At 49.9% G+C, this 17900-nt stretch overlaps 1 protein-coding gene across 1 annotated transcript; it reads left to right on the top strand.

The window, feature by feature from the left end:
- The first annotated feature begins 11262 nt into the window (after window positions 1–11262).
- Podnl1 (podocan like 1) lies at window positions 11263–17840 on the top strand. Its single transcript, XM_021170629.3, has 10 exons — window positions 11263–11377; window positions 11482–11703; window positions 12503–12596; window positions 12872–12936; window positions 13058–13167; window positions 13840–13996; window positions 14496–14611; window positions 15762–16419; window positions 17152–17300; window positions 17376–17840. Exons 1-10 carry the CDS (start codon window positions 11375–11377, stop codon window positions 17557–17559), a joined length of 1758 nt encoding a protein of 585 aa, XP_021026288.1. The 5' UTR covers window positions 11263–11374; the 3' UTR covers window positions 17560–17840.
- The last annotated feature ends 60 nt before the right edge of the window (window positions 17841–17900 follow it).

Below are 17900 nucleotides of genomic sequence, written 5' to 3'. Positions count from 1 at the left end.
ACCAGCTTACCAGTATAACACACACTGAAACAGCACACACCAGCTTACCAGTATAACACACACTGAAACAGCACACACCAGCTTACCAGTATAGCACACACTGAAACAGCACACACCAGCTTACCAGTATAACACACACTGAAACAGCACACACCAGCTTACCAGTATAACACACGCTGAAACAGCACACACCAGCTTACCAGTATAGCACACACTGAAACAGCACACACCAGCTTACCAGTATAGCACACACTGAAACAGCACACACCAGCTTACCAGTATAACACACACTGAAACAGCACACACCAGCTTACCAGTATAACACACACTGAAACAGCACACACCAGCTTACCAGTATAGCACACACTGAAACAGCACACACCAGCTTACCAGTATAGCACACACTGAAACAGCACACACCAGCTTACCAGTATAACACACACTGAAACAGCACACACCAGCTTACCAGTATAGCACACACTGAAACAGCACACACCAGCTTACCAGTATAGCACACACTGAAACAGCACACACCAGCTTACCAGTATAACACACACTGAAACAGCACACACCAGCTTACCAGTATAGCACACACTGAAACAGCACACACCAGCTTACCAGTATAACACACACTGAAACAGCACACACCAGCTTACCAGTATAGCACACGCTGCAGCTGCAGTGCCAGAGAAGCTGGCTTTGCTTCTTCTTTCTTCCTTCCTTTCTTTCTTTATTTGGAGACAGGGTTTCTCAGTGTAGCCCTGGCTGTCCCAGAACTCACTGTGTAGACTGGGCTGGCCTAAGAACTCACAGAGATCCACCTCCCTCTGCCTCCCGAGTGCTGGGATTAAAGGCGTGCGCCACCATGCCCGGCTTGGACTAACATTTAAAAAAAGAAAATTTAGCACATGAGATCTTTTACTTTATGTATATGAGTACACTGTAACTGTACAGATGGTTGTGAGCCTTCATGCAGTTGTTGGAAATTGAATGTAGGACCTCTCTACTCTCTCTGGTTGGCCCGCTCACTCCAGTCAACCCCACTTGCTCCGGCCCCAAAATTATTATTATTGTTAATAAGTACACTGTAGCTGTCTTCAGACACACAGAAGAGGGTCTCAGACCATATTACAGATGGTTGTGAGTCACCATGTGGTTGCTGGGATTTGAACTCAGGACCTATCAAAAGAGCAGTCAGTGTTCTTAACTGTTGAGCCATCTCTCCAGCCCAGCTCATGAGATCTTAAAGTGCCAATTCTAGCTCTATCTCATGCAGAACACACACTAAGCTATTAGGTCCCTTATAATCCAAGTTCATATCTGCATCCTACTTATAGCCTAGTCTGCCTGGAGTCTACACCAGATCCTGCCAGGGCTTAGTCTCACAAGACTGCCACAGTGCTCAATGCTTGCCGCAAGTACACACTGCTATGTGTGTTCCTGACCAGTCACCATCTTCGGGTTTCTAGTGCTGTGATAAACACCAGGACCAAAGGCAACTTGGGGAGCCAGGGGTTTATTTCATCTTACAACTCTCAACTCACCCCTTCCTGAGGGAAGTTGGGGCAGGAATTTAAGGCAGGGAGGGAGGACCTGGCAGGGAAGCTGTTCCCTGGCTGGCTCAGCCTGCTTTGTTATATACCCCAGGACCATGGGGACATAATAACTTAAATATGAATATGGTGTAAAACAGCCACACTGGGCTAAGGTGTAGCTGAGGTGGAAACTTAAGGGTTTGTTTTTTTCTTTTGAAAGTAAGTGATGAAGCTATGTTAGATGATGTTTTGCTAAAGCAGACATGTGAAGGAAGGTTTAGCTGAAGCAGACACAGGTGAAAGGATGTTCTACTAAAGCAAGCACGTGAGATGACACGTAACGGAAGAGTCTTCGCTGACGCTACTCATGTATTGGTCCACCTTACACTGCGTAGTTGAACTCCTTTTATCAGGACTCCATAGAGAAAGGCCCACCAAAAAACGTCTGGTGGTGGACTAGCGGCTTCTTGCTGCACCCAAAGACTCCAACCAATCGGCAGAGTGATGTCAGCTGAGACAGACTCATGTACTGAGGCAAGACCTGTGGTAAGACAAGACCCATAGAAGACATGTGATGTTTAGAAAAAGTATCAAAAAGACTCAACAGACTACAAGGGCTTGCTTGTAGAGCTAACTGTACAAGGCTGAAAGAGGCAGAAGACTTCTCCTGGCGTCCCTGACGGTCTTGCTCACTCCTGCTGACCCGTGATGATGCAGCTGAGGCCTGGCTGTTCCTACGAGGTCATTCCACCACTTCTAATTCATGTTACTATCCTGACTCTACCAAACTAGACTGCGGGTATATTTGTAAAGTGTTTACCAATGGATCGAGCTGTCTCTATTGACTAACTGACCTGTTTGAAGTACTGATTACCTGACGATGAAAATAGGATTTACTCCAAAAAACAATTTCTAAACAGATCAATTTCCATACCCTTTCTGTTCCACTACCTCTGGTGGGTGGTGGACTAAAAGAAAGTTTAAAGCATTTAGAAACCATCATTAAAAATAGATTTTTAAAAAATTTAAATTACATGTATCTTAGTGGTAGAACACTTGCCTGGAGTGCATCATACTGGAGGGCTCTGCAGAACCATCAACACACACACACACATACACAAACGAACACTCGGATGCCTGCAACATGCATGCACTTGCAAACACAGTCACCCGAGTGGTTTGCCTTACTTTAGGATTGTGTCCAGATAAATCTATCATAAATTGAAGCTAATTGAGTTGACAGTGTATTGAGCACATCTCATGCATGTATCAGCTCATGTGTGATCCATCCGTACAGTGCCCTGGAATAGAGAGTCCTGCTGTGTGCTCCAGGGGCTGCATGCCTGTAACAGCATTTCTTGATTCTCCCGATGTACCAACTCCTCACTGATGCTTCACATGATCATCCTTCCCTCAAGTGTGTTCCTTGCCAGTCAGAAGCACAGTAGCATCTTCTTGAGAATATCTAATTAAAAATGTATCCTAATTTCCCAAAAGATGCACCCTCAGTGCCTCATTAAATGTGGGCAGTATTGGTATATTGGGGGTGTAGCCAATGTGTTCTGACTTCTTCACACATGACCCCCAAACCCTCTGGTTTTGTTTTTGTGGGTCTTTGAAATTGTGGCCCAGGGGGCTGGTGAGATGGCTCAGTGGGTAAGAGCACCCGACTGCTCCTCCAAAGGTCCAGAGTTCAAATCCCAGCAACCACATGGTGGCTCACAACCATCCGCAACAAGACCTGGCGCCCTCTTCTGGAGTGTCTGAAGACAGCTACAGTGTACTTACATATAATAAATAAATAAGAAAAAAAAAAAAAAAAAAAAAAAGAAATTGTGGCCCAGTGACTGGGAGTGACTCAATAGTCAAAGCCCATGCAACACAAACATAAAGACCTGAGTTCAGTCTTCAAAGCATGGAAAAAGCCTGGTGTGCGGGTTCAAATCTATCAGCCTGGCATGAGGGAAGCAGAGGCAGATGGCTCCCTAGTACTCACTGGTTGGCTAGTCTAGCTCAATCAATAAGCTCCAGGCCAATGACAAGACCCTGTCTCCTGGGAAATGACAACTGAGGTTGGCATTTAGCCTACACACACACACACACACACACACACACACACACGCACGCACGCACGCACACAGAGAGAAAGAGAGACAGAGACAGAGATTGTGTCTTGTGTGGCTCTCAGATGGAGAAGCTGTAATACCTTGGAAGCTCAGCATGTTTATTGCATACAGATAAACAAGGAGATGGGGTTCTTATATAAGGCTGAACAAGGAGGCTGATTTAGCTCATCTCGGTAGGAGCAGGCTCTGGAGGAGAGCAGTCTTCAGGGGGACACTGGGGCAGAAAACCACAGCAGGCATTTTCTGCACACACTGTCGACACTGGCACTCAGACTGGAGAAAGGCTTTACCATCTCTCTCATTTTTGCCTGGGAAAGGCTTTGCCATTCCCATGGCTCTGAGACAATGGGGTGCTTGGGTGTTTGACATGGCTGTACCCCTTTCCAAACAATACATATTCACTCACTGCTTCACTGGATTCCTACCCCCCATTCTTACATACTCCTACACACACACACACACACACACACGTGCATTCCTACACACATGCATATTATCTCAGTTTCTTTTCTATTGCTGTGATAAGACACTATGACCAGCCGGGCAGTGGTGGCGCACACCTTTAATCCCAGCACTTGGGAGGCAGAGGCAGGTGGATTTCTGAGTTCAAGGCCAGCCTTGTCTACAGAATGAGTTCCAGGACAGCCAGGGTTACACAGAGAAAAACCCTGTCTCGAAAAACAAAAACAAAAACAAAAAAGACACTATGACCAAGGCAACTCACAAAACAGTTTATTTGTGCTTATGGTGTCAGTGTGTTTGAGTCTATGATGGCAGAGCAAAGACACGGTGGCAGGCACTGGAGCAGCAGCTGAGAGTTTACATCTTGATACACCAACAGGAGGCAGAGAGCACTGAATATTTTAACATCAAAGCCCACCCCAGTGACACACCTCCTCCAACAAAGCCACACCTCCTAATCTTTCTCAAACTGTGAGCCTGTGGGGACCATTCTCATTCAAACCACAAACATACCCACACTCATGTATACATACATGTGTGCACACATGCATATTTGGTCTCCAGGAGCAGCATTGAGAGTTGTCGGGAACATTAAGAGGCCTTTAGGAGATAGGGTTGAAGTGGAAACTTAAGGGTTCTTTGGAAAGTCAGCTGTGTTGGATGGTGTTTTTCTGGGGTGAACACATGAAAGAGTGTTTTCCTGAAGTGGACACAAGAGATGTTTTGCTAAACCAAGCACACGAAGGACCAGTGATGAAGAATTCTTCACTAACAGCACACAGGTATTGGTCTGCCTTACACTGCATAGTTGAGCTCCATTTGTCATGATTCAATAGAAAGAAATGCACCCAAAAATGTTCTGGTGGTGTGCTGCAGTTTCTCGCGGCTTCCAAGGATTCCAGCTGATTGGCAGAGTGTTGTTAGCTGATCCAGACTCCAGGGACATTTTACTAAGATGGAGTCACATGCTGAGGCAAGACACATGGTGAGACGAGACCCATGAAGAACAAGTGATGTTTGGAGGGAGTACAGATAGGACTCAACAGACTGTGAGAGGGCTTGCTTATAGCAATGCTTCTTGGTCTCATGTCTTCGCTGATCTTTGCTTCATTGAGAGAGGCACATCTGAGAACTTCTGGCATTCCTGTTGGTTCTGCTAACCCGTGACAATTTGGTTGAGGCCTGGCTGTTCCTGCTAGGTCCTGCCACCACTGCTGCTATCCTGACACTACTGAACTGGACTGCTGTAGTATCCATGAAGTATCTGCAAGTGGATCGAGCTGCTGCTACTGACCTGTGAACAGAACTGCTGATATCCTGACAACTCAGATGGGATTTGCTCTAAAGAACCATTTCTAAGCAGGTCCACTTCCCCCTTATGATAACCTTTCTTTTCCACTACCTCTGGTGGGCAGTGGGCTAGAAGGGAGGTTAAAGCATTTAAGAATCTTCATTAAAAGTAGGCATCAAGGGCTGGAGAGATGGCTCAGCGGTTAAGAGCACTGACTGCTCTTCCAAAGGTCCTGAGTTCAATTCCCAGCAACCACATGGTGGCTCACAACCATCTGTAATGAGATCCGATGCCCTCTTCTGGTGTGACTGAAGACAGCTACAGTGTACTCATATAAATAAAATAAATCTTAAAAAATAAAAAGTAGGCATTGAGACATTTAAGCTTCTATAGGGTTATTTTCCCTGATTGCCGTGAGTGTTTTACTCACAAGAACTGATCAGCTGCCGCAGGTATCCAGCCTCTCTCTGTCTTGTTGCTCTTCTGCCAGCCACTAGAACTCAGTGTGGCACATGGCCCTCACTCGAAGCTTAGCAGATGAACTGCCTGATCTTAGAATTTTGGTGTCCAGAACCTCTAATCTCTAGAAATTAGCCAGCCTCCGGTGTTCTGTGATAGCAATGATATTGGGGATGGGTTCTGATGCTTTGAATTAATCTGGCCCCCAAATCAGAAATCTGTGTGTCCAAATACCGAAGATCCTGTCCCCAATTGGTTTTTGATTGATCAATAAAGAGCCAATGGCCAATGGCCGGGCAGGTAGACTGAGGGGGGGAATCCTTTAGATTTGTGCGGGTTGGGAATGGAGAGAAAGGAAGGAGAGAGAGAGAGAGATCACCATGTCTTAGAGGGAGACAGATAAGATTTAGAACTGCAAAAGAAAATTCATCCAAAATGTAGGTGGAAATGGAAAGTGACCTTATGGGAGGGGCTGCCCAGAAGGTAATAGGGCAGCAAAGATAAAGCAGATTTAGAAGGTGTTGAGCCAGGAGTACTGGAGGGACGTGTGTTAGTCAGGTGGAGGATTAGAACTGCCCAGCCTTTGAGCAAGTCAAGGCATATTAAATTTTTAAAAAAAGATTTATTTATTTTTATTTATATGAGCACACTGTAGCTGTCTTCAGACATATCAGAAGAGGGCATCAGATCTCACTACAGATGGTTGTGAGCCACAATGTGGTTGCTGGGAATTGAACTCAGGACCTCTGGAAGAGGGGTATTGTGCTCTTAACCGTTGAGCCATCTCTCCAGCCCAAAGCATATTAAAATTAACTGGTGTGTGTGTGTATGTGTGTGTGTGTGTCTTTCATTCTCAAATCCAGATTGCAACCTGTTGTGAAACCAAAGCGGTTAGCTAAAATTCATTACTACACAATGAAATGGATTTAAGACAGTTCCTGTATAAATAGGACCCTGAGGAATTCATTTAACCTTTCTGGCACAATAGGATGTTACCATCTGTGAGCCTGGAGGTGGATCCTTGCTATGCCCAATCTGCCTGGAGTCCAGTTCTCCCAGGTCCTCAGCTTTTCCTCACTGAAAAACAGCACTTAAAAATCAGCAAGACTCTGTTATGGTGGCTCATACCTGTTTCATCCATTCTCAGTAGGCTGGGGCAGGAGAATCAGGAGTTCCATGCCAGAATGGACTACATAGTGAGACCCTGTCTCAATCAACCAGGCATCAATCCATTAATTGATCAACAAACCCCAAGCCCAGTGTTAGGTGTGGTCAGTGCTATGGCACATCATAGAGAGCATACTTTATAAGGGCGGGACTAGGAGGAGGGGAGGATTGCCATCAATAAATGAATAAATGAAGTGAATAAAAATAAATAAATTATTGAAAAAAGTATACTTTATTTTGTGGTTCAAGGGATGGATCATACCCACAGGCATGCTGAATGTGCTCTTTGCTGAACCCTACCCAGACCTATGATAGAACAAACTTTTATGAACTTTCTAGAATTTATTTATTTCAAGTCAAATGTGATGGCACACACCTTAAGTTCTAGTACTCAGGAGGCAGAGGCAGAGGCAGAGGCAGAGGCAGAGGCAGAGGCAGAGGCAGAGGCAGAGGCAGAGGCAGAGGCAGAGGCAGAGGCAGAGGCAGAGGCAGAGGCAGAGGCAGAGGCAGAGGAGGCAGAGGCAGAGGAGGCAGAGGCAGAGGAGGCAGAGGCAGAGGCAGAGGCAGAGGCAGAGGCAGAGGCAGAGGCAGAGGCAGAGGCAGAGGCAGAGGCAGAGGCAGAGGCAGAGGCAGAGGCAGAGGCAGAGGCAGAGGCAGAGGCAGAGGCAGAGGCAGAGGCAGAGGCAGAGGCAGGTCTCTGAGTTTGAGGCCAGCTTGGTCTACAGAGCAAGTTTTAGGACAGCCAGGGCCATACAGAGAAATCTTGTCTTGAAAAATAACCACTGCCACCACCACCACCAACAACAACAAGATTTATTTATTTTTTTGTATGAGTGTTTTGTGTGCACATGTATGTGCCTCATGCCTGTGGAGGTCAGAAGATGTTAAATCCTGGGGAGCTGGAATTTTAGATAGCTGTGAGCTACTGTATGGGACCTCTGGAAGAGTGGCAAGTGCTCTAAACTGCTGAGCCATCTCTCCTGCCCCCTAGAACACATTCAAGAAAAATATCTTATTACACTTTTTTTGGTGTTTGTATAAGTGTACATGTGCCAGGCATGTGTGTGGTCAGAGGGAAATTTGTAAATCACTTCTCTCCTTCCATCATGTGGATCCCCAAGGACTGAACTCAGGCTTTGGGTCGTGGTCTTGAGTCATGGTCTTGAGCCAATCCAGAATATGTTCTATTTAACGTCTGTGTGCTCTGGAACATTTCCCTCCTGATTTCCCAGGAGTCTGACTGTCGTCCGAGACGCCAGAGGTGGGGTTGTACCCACCCCTGTAGCCACCTTCCTCACATCTGCCCTCTGCAGCCAGATGACCCTCTCTCGCCCTTCGCCATGTTCACCACTCTTGCCCCGGAACCTTCTCCCCTCTTTCTCCTGCAAACCACAAAGCACAGGGAGCTGGAGAGGTGGCCCAGTGGTTACCGTCATGCATTGCTCCTCCAAAAGACGGCATTTCGATCCCCAACAACCATGTCAGGTGGCTCAGAACCGCCTGTAACTCCAGATTCCAGGCCAGTGCCCCTGTGAGCACTTGAACACATGCACATTATTAATATAATTAAAAACAATAAAAAGTAGACCTCAAAAACCCCATAGAACACAGGTTTGCTGTTGTTGTTGTTTGTACATACGTATGGGTGTGTATGTTCCATGTGCTCATGTAGAGGCCCAGGGCTAACTTGCAAGAATTGCCTGTCTTCTTTACCATGTGGGGCCCAGGGGTTGAACTCAAATTGTCAAGCTTGACAATAAATGTCTTTGCCTACTATACCCCTTGCCAACCTGAGAGTTGTGAAGCTAAGGAAACCCTTTTCTCCCCAGGTTGCTTTTGATCCTGGTGTTTTATCACTGCAATAGGAACCTTAACTAAGACATTGGACTACCCTAGACCCTATCTCAAAAAAAAAAAAAAAAAAAAGCCAAACAATGAAGAAGCCAGTGGTATGCAAACTGGGTGTGGAGAGGAATTATAATTTCTAATTCCATGTTCCTTTCGCCTGTGCCCTGGGCCTGTTTTCCGTGTCTGGTTAGTGATTCAGAGGACAGAAAGTGTGGCTGCCGCACTGTACAGTACTGTAATCTCTGACTGGAGCCACATGTATTTGGGCCATGCTGACAACTGTCCTCTGGAATGTGTCTTGTGATCAGAAATGTGGGGAGCCTTCTATCATACAGACACCTGTGAACCCAGCACAAGAAGGTGGAGGTAGGGGGACCCCACCTAGCCCAGCACAAGATAGTGGAAATAGGGGGACCCCACTGAGACCTGCACAAAATGGTGGAGGCAGGGGACCATGAGTTTTGTTTGTTTTCATGGGCATTGGTATTTTGCCTGCACATATGTCTATGTAAGGGTGTAGGAGCCTCGAGAACTGGAGTAATGGAGTTATGGCTACTTGTGAGCTAACACATGGGTGCTGGGAATTGAACCCCAGGCCTCTGGAGGAGCAGCCAGTGCTTTTTTGTTGTTTTGTTTTGGTTTGGTTTTGGTTTTTGGAGACAGGGTTTCTCTGTGTAGCCCTGGCTGTCTTGGAACTCACTTTGTAGACCAGGCTGGCCTCAAACTCAAAACTCTGCCTCCCAAGTGCTGGGATTAAAGGCGTGCGCCACCACTGCCCTGCTATTTATTATATTCTTTTTAAGACAGAGTCTCATGTCAGGTGGTGATGGTGGACTCCTTTAATCCCAGCCTTGGGAGGCAAAAGCAGATGGATTTCTGTGACAGCCTGACCAATGAAGGGAGTCCCAATTCAGCCAAGGATACACAGAGAAACCTTGTCTTAAAAAAACCAAGAAGGGGGTGGAGATGACACAGAGTCTCACTGTATATCCATGGTTAGCTTGGAACTTGTCTATAGACCAGGATGGCCACTGCCTTGGCTTCCTGACTGCTAACATTAAGCGTCTGTCCCACCATACCTGATTCAACTTCTAAGGGTTTTTTTTTTCATAATTTATTTTTATTTTATGTTCTTTGGTGTTTTGACTGCAGTTATGTCTGAAGGTGTCAGATCCACTGGAATTGGAGGTACAGACAGGTGTGAGCTGTCACATGGGTGCTGGAAGGGAACCCAGTTCTTCAGGGTTGCTATTAACCGCTGAGCCATCTCTCCGGCCCCTCCAAGGTCTGAGTCTCCTTTAGAACTTCTTGGGAGTTCTAGTTTCTTTTCTGTCTTGGTGAAAACGCTGACCAAAGCAACTGAAGGTAGAGTAAGGTTCATTCCATGGCTGCTCACCATTCGCTGCTCAGGGAAGTTGGGGCAGGAGCTCAAGCGAAGCTTTCCTGGGAGCTGGTGAGGAAGGCTGCCCGCTAGCCTGCTGTCTGACTGGTGCCTGCTGTCTGACTGGCTTCTGCTCCAGCTTGGCTGTCTTTCCTGTAGGCCAGGGCTACATGCCTGAATCCCAGGATCCCCAATTCCATAAGCCCTGGGAACTGAACTCATTATCTTTGGGAGAGCAGCCAGTGCTCTTAACCACTGAACCACCTCTCCCACCCCAGGTGTTTGAGTTGACAGACCTTGAGGAAGAGGCCTCTTTCATGTACATTTGACACGTCACTTGTTTTTTAGACAGGCTCTTACGCAGCTAGTACTGGCTTCATCGGTATCTTCCTGCCTCAGTCTCCCTAAGCCCTAGGATTGCAGGTCTGTGCCTACAACATGCTGTCCTCTCAGCTGCGTTAGCTTACGGAACTCTACAAGGTTCCTGGAAGGTGAGACAACCATGACCAGTTGCAGAAAGGGAAGCTGAGGCAAATAGCCCAGGGTCAGACAGGCAGGCCAGCACCCAGCTCTCACAGATACCCACCAGCCTCTGCCTCCCTTACATTAATTTCCTTCTAAGAGCCATGACTATTTGGGGAGTGGGCAGTGGCTGCCAGCCAGGCATGAGAACAGAAGCCTAATCCTCCCTTGAGCCCTTCTGGCTGGCTTCATCTCCTTGGGGACTCTCTAACGCCTGCCCCATCCACTGGCACCCCATTCCTGTCTGTGGTCGGACCAAATACCAGATAGGGTGATTCTCAGCTTTTCCTCAAGTATTCGTCATGGCTGTGGCTCGGCTCAGGCTGGCTGAGGTTATGAAAGTGGAGCTGGGGTGATTGGAGCAGGCAGGGAACGAGGGATGGGCTAGATGAGCCCTCAGCCTGCCCTCTTCAGGGAGGGGGAAGGGACAGTCATCTTCTCAGGTCCTGCTGTGTGTGTGTGTGTGTGTGTGTGTGTGTGTGTGCGTTCTGTGCTGAGAGATGGAGGGCAATTGTAGTCACAGCAGACACTGGAGGACGTGAGTGCTGGACAGAAGCTGGGGAGAGGCACAGCAGGGCTGACTATGGTGAGTTAAGCAGGGAGGGTCTGAAGGCGGGTCTGCCCATCCCCTGCCTGGTTCTGCCCACTGGTTCTCACCAGGTGGCTTTCTGGCCCCTTGCTTTCCTCCAGAGGCCTCAAGAGCTGCTATTGCTGCTCCTGATGCTAAAGTGGTCGTTAGCACACACGGAGGACCCTGCCTTCCCACACTTGGGTGACAGCTCACAGCCCCTCCCGAGGCCCTGTCCTTGGCGCTGCTCTTGTCCCCGAGATGACACGGTGGACTGTGCTGGTCTGGACCTGAGAATATTTCCAGACAATATCACCAGAGCTGCTAGGCACCTCTCCTTGCAGGTAAGGGCTGGGGATCTGAGAGGGAGGTATAGGGCCCAGGCAGGGTTCGAGTGGGAGGTCCACATGGCAGAGATGAACCTGCCCTTGCTTTGGTTCCACTAAGCCAGGCCAATGTCAGAGGTAGAAGCATCGTGTGTCCCGAGAGTGGAGTTTGGGGTCAGAATCTTAGGAGTTACGTTGTTTTGGTCAAAACACTGAGTTCAGCTGCATGGTTGTGGCATTCGCCTTTAATCCCAGCACTAGGGATGCAGAGGAAGGCAGATCTCTGTGAGTTCAAGGCCAGCCTGGTCTACAGAGTTACAGCCAAGGCTACAAAATTAGTCAATAGTTGTGATGTTTGAGGTCACAGGAGTATTTTGGAATGGTTTTGGGTAAAAGGGTGTTGGGGGCTGAGATTAGAGTCTGTTGTAGTGGCCCCAGTACTAAGGACACAAGTAGGCCATCCTTCACTGCAGAGTGAGGCCCTCTGTTGGGGGATGGGGTGTTGGGGAAGGCTGGAGGAGTGTCAGAGACCAGGTTCAAAATCAGCAGCCAGTGTGGCTTCAGGCCCAGGGTAACCGTGCGGTTTGCTGGGTGGTGCAGTAAAGAGCTTAGTGCCTCACAAGCCTCAAGGTTGTTTGGGGTCACGGAATGGGATGTCTTCTTTTCTCCTCCTCTTCCTCTTCTCTCTGGAGATATTAGAGATGAACCCAGGGCCTGCCTTGTGGATGCTAAGCAAGTGCTCTGTCACTAGGCTGCACCTCCAGGTTGAGTTGAGAAGCAAGAGACAGGCCTTGGTGTGACTGTCTTTATTCCACAGAACAACAGGCTTCAGGAGCTCCCCTACAACGAGCTGTCTCGCCTCAGCGGCTTGCGCACCCTGGACCTGCATAGCAACCTCATCACCTCTGAGGGTGAGGTCCTCAAGCTGGGAACAACCAGGTCCCAACCCCTCTCCACATCCGCTGTTTGCCAGTTGTGGCCAGCTCTTGGGGGTTTCCACAACTGCTGAGTACAGTGGAATTTCGAGGGTTGGGGGATGGTGGTGGCTGTGGCTTTTGAGTAAGGACAGGATGTGGTGGTTGGGTTGGGGGGGGGAGCCTAGGAATTTATGCTAGTCCCTAGCCTTCAGAGTGGGATTGCTAGAATACTGGTCCCCTCATCCACTGCCCACTGTGCTCCCACCCAGGCCTGCCTGATGAGGCCTTTGAGTCCCTCAGCCAGCTAGAGAACTTCTATGTGGCCCACAACAAGGTGAGCCTGTATCCCTGAGAGGTCACAGCCTGGCTGGGGTCACCTGGCGAGCGCAACCTGGGGGTGGGGGTTGGGGAGGCAGGAACCCGGGCACCAGGACCAGACGCTGTTACCCTTGCAGCTTTCTGTAGCGCCCCAGTTCCTGCCACGCTCCCTGCGTGTCGCTGATCTGGCTGCCAATGAAGTGGTGGAGATCTTTCCTCTCACCTTTGGGGAGAAGCCTGCACTCCGGTAGCCTTAGCCCTTGCTCTGCCCCCAGCCTTTGATTCTGGGATTCTGCTCCTAGGCCTGTCCCCGGGATCCTGTACACGGCCCTGCCAAAGGAGAACCACAGCGCAGCCTGGTTTTGGAGGGTCTGAGGCATAGTTGTGCAGTGGGGGGTGGAGTGGGGAGAGTAAGAAAAGACTGGCTCTGTTCTGGGGATCCTGGGGCTTGCCCTGTGCTGGGAAGAGGGCAGGGTCAGAGAGGGTTCAGATCAGTTTTGGAGGGTCTGAGGCATTAGCTCAGTCTGGGGGGGGGGGTTATGTCCCTAAAATGGGATCAGAGGGGCTTCATCTGCATGGGGAGTTTATAGTTATGGCTATGTACTGGGGTGGAGGTGGGGGGGAGGAACCTGAGTGGTGAGAGAGATCCTCTTATCAAACATCTAGACTTATCAAAAGTCAGGACCAGGACAGATGCCACCTACTTAAACAGTCAGACACACAAACACACACGCATCTATGCACATGTGTTGATGCACTCACTCACACACGCACATACATGCATAAATGCACACACCCACACGTCTTTTACTCTCAAACAGGAGCTGTTGGTGACCCCAGCTGGAGTTGAGGGGCAACAGCATGGGGGAGGGTGGTGTGCACATGCATAGGCTGCTGGCTGCAGCCCTGCTCTCCTCAGGTCTGTGTACCTCCACAACAACAGACTGAGGAACACCGGGTTGCCACCTAACACCTTCAACGGCTCGGAGGCTATTACCACCTTAAGTCTTTCCAGCAATCAGCTCAGCTACCTACCACCCAGCCTACCAGCCTCCCTGGAACGGCTTCACCTGCAGGTAGGTTCCCTGCCTGTTACACACACACACACACACACACACACACGCCTGGGCCTAGGTCTCTTACCTGTGGCCTGTGGGACTTCTCCACCTGCTCTTTTGCCTTCCTTTCTTTCTAAAGATTCGTTTTCTCATTTTATGTATAAAACATAAAAGACAGAGTGCTCTGTCTGCATGTATACTTGCATGCCAGGAGAAAGCATCAGATCCTACTACAGATGGTTGTGAGCCACCATGTGGTTGCTGGGATTCAAACTCAGGACCTCTGGGAGAGAAGCCATTGCTCTTAACCACTGAACCATCTCTCCAGCCCTGTTTCCATCCTTTCAACTGTTCCCCAGGATTCCAGAGGTTAGAAGAATCATTAAACAAGTAAGCAAGCAAGCAAACAAACACTTCCACTCCTTTGCCCAGGCAAGGCAAGCTCCTGGCCCGGCCACTGGAGAGCCTTCTGTGGCTTCCATGCCAGACCCTCTATCTCCTCCTCTCCCTTCTGCAGAACAATCTTATCTCCAAGGTGCCCAGAGGAGCACTGAGCCTCCAGACTCACCTCCGTGAGTTGTATCTCCAGCATAATCAGTTGACAGACAGTGGCCTGGATGCAACCACCTTCAGGTAGGTACACTGCAGTTCTGTGCTCAGCAGCCTCTCCTATAGGATTTCTAACCAGGACTTCATTTAGTGAGCACCTAGTGCATACCCAGCTGCCCTGCCTGGCATAAAAGGTGTTACTGCTGCGATGCGTGACAGGTGTCCTTGTCCCCTGCTACCCTTTCTTGAGGTTCTATTACCCAATAGTTAGGGGTTTTGTGGTAGAGAGATAAAGTCCAGTTCTCACATATGCCAGGAAATGAGTTGCCCATCTGGCCACACCGCAATACCTCCTTATAACATTCTAGACAGGTGAACAGAGCTCTGAGCTGCACCTTTGTTTGTTATGGTTTATCAAGAAAGGATTTCTCTGTGCAGCCCTGGCTGTCCTAGAACTCACCCTGTAGACCAGGCTGGCCTTACACTCAGAGATCTGCCTGCCTCTGCTTCCCTCCAGAGTGATGGGATTAAAGGTGTGCACCACCCCCCCCCCCAGCTTTTTTTGTCTGTCTTGTTTTTAAGACAGGGTCTCTCTATGTAGCCATGGGTGTCCTGGAGTTCATGCAGACCAGACTGGCCTCCAACTCATTTAGCTCTGCCTGCCTCTGCCTCTTGATTACTGGGACTGAGGATATACAACACAACTCCCAGCCTAACTTGTTTATGTTTATGAATGGTTTTGCCTGCACGGATGTCTGTGCACCATGCATGTGCTGTACCTGAAGGAAGGGGAAGGCTGGAAGAGGACAGCGATTGTCTGGGACTGGAGTTAAGGCAGTTGAGAGTAGCTGTGTGGGTCTTGGGAAGTGAGCCCTGGGCCTCTGGAGGAATAGCCAGTGCTCCTAACTTCTGAGCCATCTCTCCAGCCCTGCCCCACCCCCCTCCGCCTTTTTTTTAAAACAGTCTAGTTGTATGTAGTTCGGGCTGGCATGAAACTCACAATCCTCTTAGCTCCCCTCGTGAATGCTGGGATTACACACTTCTATCAATGGCCACTCTGGGCTGCCATATATATATCCTATATATCATTATCAACCTAGCTTTCTTGCTATATCACTTTCAATGTGAAATCTCCAGTTTAAAGGAGTTCTAAAACCATTTCTTTTCCTTTCTGGTAAGATCTGTGGGATCTCTTTTTTGAAGTGACCATTCCATCACCCCTCTCTCCCGTCAGCAAGCTGAGCAGCCTTGAGTACCTGGACCTGTCCCACAACCAGCTGGCCACAGTACCCGAGGGTCTACCGGGAACTCTGACCATATTGCACCTGGGTCGCAACTGCATCCGGCACGTGGAAGCTGTAAGGCTGCACAAAGCAAGGGGTCTGCGCTACCTGCTGCTGCAGCATAATAAGCTGGGGGCCTCATCGCTGCCCAAGGGGACGCTGAGGCCTCTGCGAGCCCTGCACACGTTGCACCTCTATGGCAACAAGCTGGAGCGTGTGCCTCCCGCATTGCCCCGCCACTTGCAGGCCCTGGTGATGCCCCACAACCGCGTGGCCGCGCTGGGTGCGCGGGATCTGGTCTCAGCAAGAGCCTTGGCGGAGCTCAACCTGGCCTACAACAGCTTGGCCAGCGCACACGTACATCCCAGCACCTTCCGCCGCCTGCGCGCCCTACGCAGCTTGGACCTGGCTGGTAACCAGTTGACCCGGCTGCCTGAAGGCCTGCCCGCCAGTTTGCGCTCGCTGAGACTGCAACGCAACCAACTGCGGACTCTGGAGCCAGAGCAGCTCGCCGGCCTGAATAAGCTGCGGGAACTGAACTTGGCACACAATCGGCTCCGCGTGGGCAACATTGGGCCTGGCACCTGGCACGAGCTGCAGGCACTTAAGGTCAGGGGTTTAACTACAATGTGGCCATCTCCATCCCACCGCTGGCCCAGCTCCGAGCCAGGGCATGGCCCAGAGTCCATGGGCAGCCTGAGATGGTTGAAACAGACCCTGTTTGGGCTGTTGCTAAGTCCCCACCTGACTTCTGAGCACTCCTCCATTCTACCCAATGACTGTGGCCTCTAGGTTCTGGCAATCCAGCTGGGCACAAGGCAGGGAGGGCCCTTACCCTTCTCTGACCCCAAACATAGAGGCCATGGTTAGAGGCCATCTGGTGATCACAGAAAGTGACAGTGTGGTAGCTGGTAAGGACCAGAGGCAGGTGTGGGACGGACCCGGCTGCACAGCATAGGGGAGGCTGAGGTAGAAGGATCGAATTTGAAGCCAGCTGAGGCTATGGAAAGAAAAAGGGGGAGGTGGGGAAGGGAATGGAAGGAAAGAAAAAGCAAAAGGTGTGAGGAGGATGTGAGGGACCACCATCTTCACATCCTTGTCTTGATGAATCAGGTAGGCAGGGACTTCTACCTATCCACCCCCACCCATGGGTAAAACAAATAGATATGGCTCGGTCAATCTCTATGGAAGGAATTTGGTGAACACCATTATTGAGCAAGGATCTGGAGGAGGCCTCTGTTGGGCAGGGAAGAGGCAGAGGACTGGAGAGGAGAGGGGCTGGAAGCTCTGAGTGTGCAAGGCCAAGGCCCTGAGCCTGCTGTCTTGCTGTGTACCTGTCAGGTGCTGGACCTGAGCCACAATGAGCTATCTTTTGTGCCCCCTGATCTGCCTGAGGCCCTGGAGGAGCTACACCTGCAGGCTAACCGTATCAGTCATGTGGGCCCAGAGGCCTTCCTCAGCACTCCCCACCTGCGTGCCCTCTTTCTCAGGTGAGGGGCAAGGGAGTCGGGATGATGATGGTGGCTCTCCTGTCGCCACCCTAACATCCCTGCCTCTCTGCACAGGGCTAACAGGCTTCATATGACCAGCATCGCAGCCGAGGCCCTTCAGGGGCTTACACACCTTCGTGTGGTAGACACTGCAGAAAATCCGGAACAGGTCCTGGTCCAGCTGCCACGCAGGGGCAAGGAGCCCTCAGCCCTGGAGGGCGGGGAAAGGGGGGTAGGTGGCCAAGTAGCCCTGGCCTAAGCTCTGAGACTGTGGACTAAGAAAGCTCTCAGCTGTGGCCTTAGAGGCTGTGCCTGTCCTGCCCAGAGCTGGCCAAAGCAGTAAGAACAGGTGTCTACTGTAAGAGGTGGTTAGGGGCTGAAGCAGGAAGCATGTGGACTTGAACGTTCTGGGGCACAGACTACACCCTCCAGCACAGATGGTGATGAGAAAATAAAGCAGATGCCCTCTCATGTTAACAGGGGACTCAGTCCCAGTGAGCCCGACCCATCTCTTCCCCACATCTCAAAGGAGCGTCTCTTCTGTCCCTAAGTGGGGAGACAAAGCTACAGGATACGAAGTCAGTGTGGTCCCATAGCCTG

This window comes from Mus caroli, unplaced genomic scaffold (genome assembly GCF_978045245.1).
Source record: "Mus caroli unplaced genomic scaffold, Mus_caroli_1 scaffold_10, whole genome shotgun sequence".
Classification (NCBI taxonomy): Eukaryota; Metazoa; Chordata; class Mammalia; order Rodentia; family Muridae; genus Mus; species Mus caroli.
Note: the sequence above shows the minus strand (reverse complement) of the source record. Positions and strands in the feature narration are given on the sequence as shown.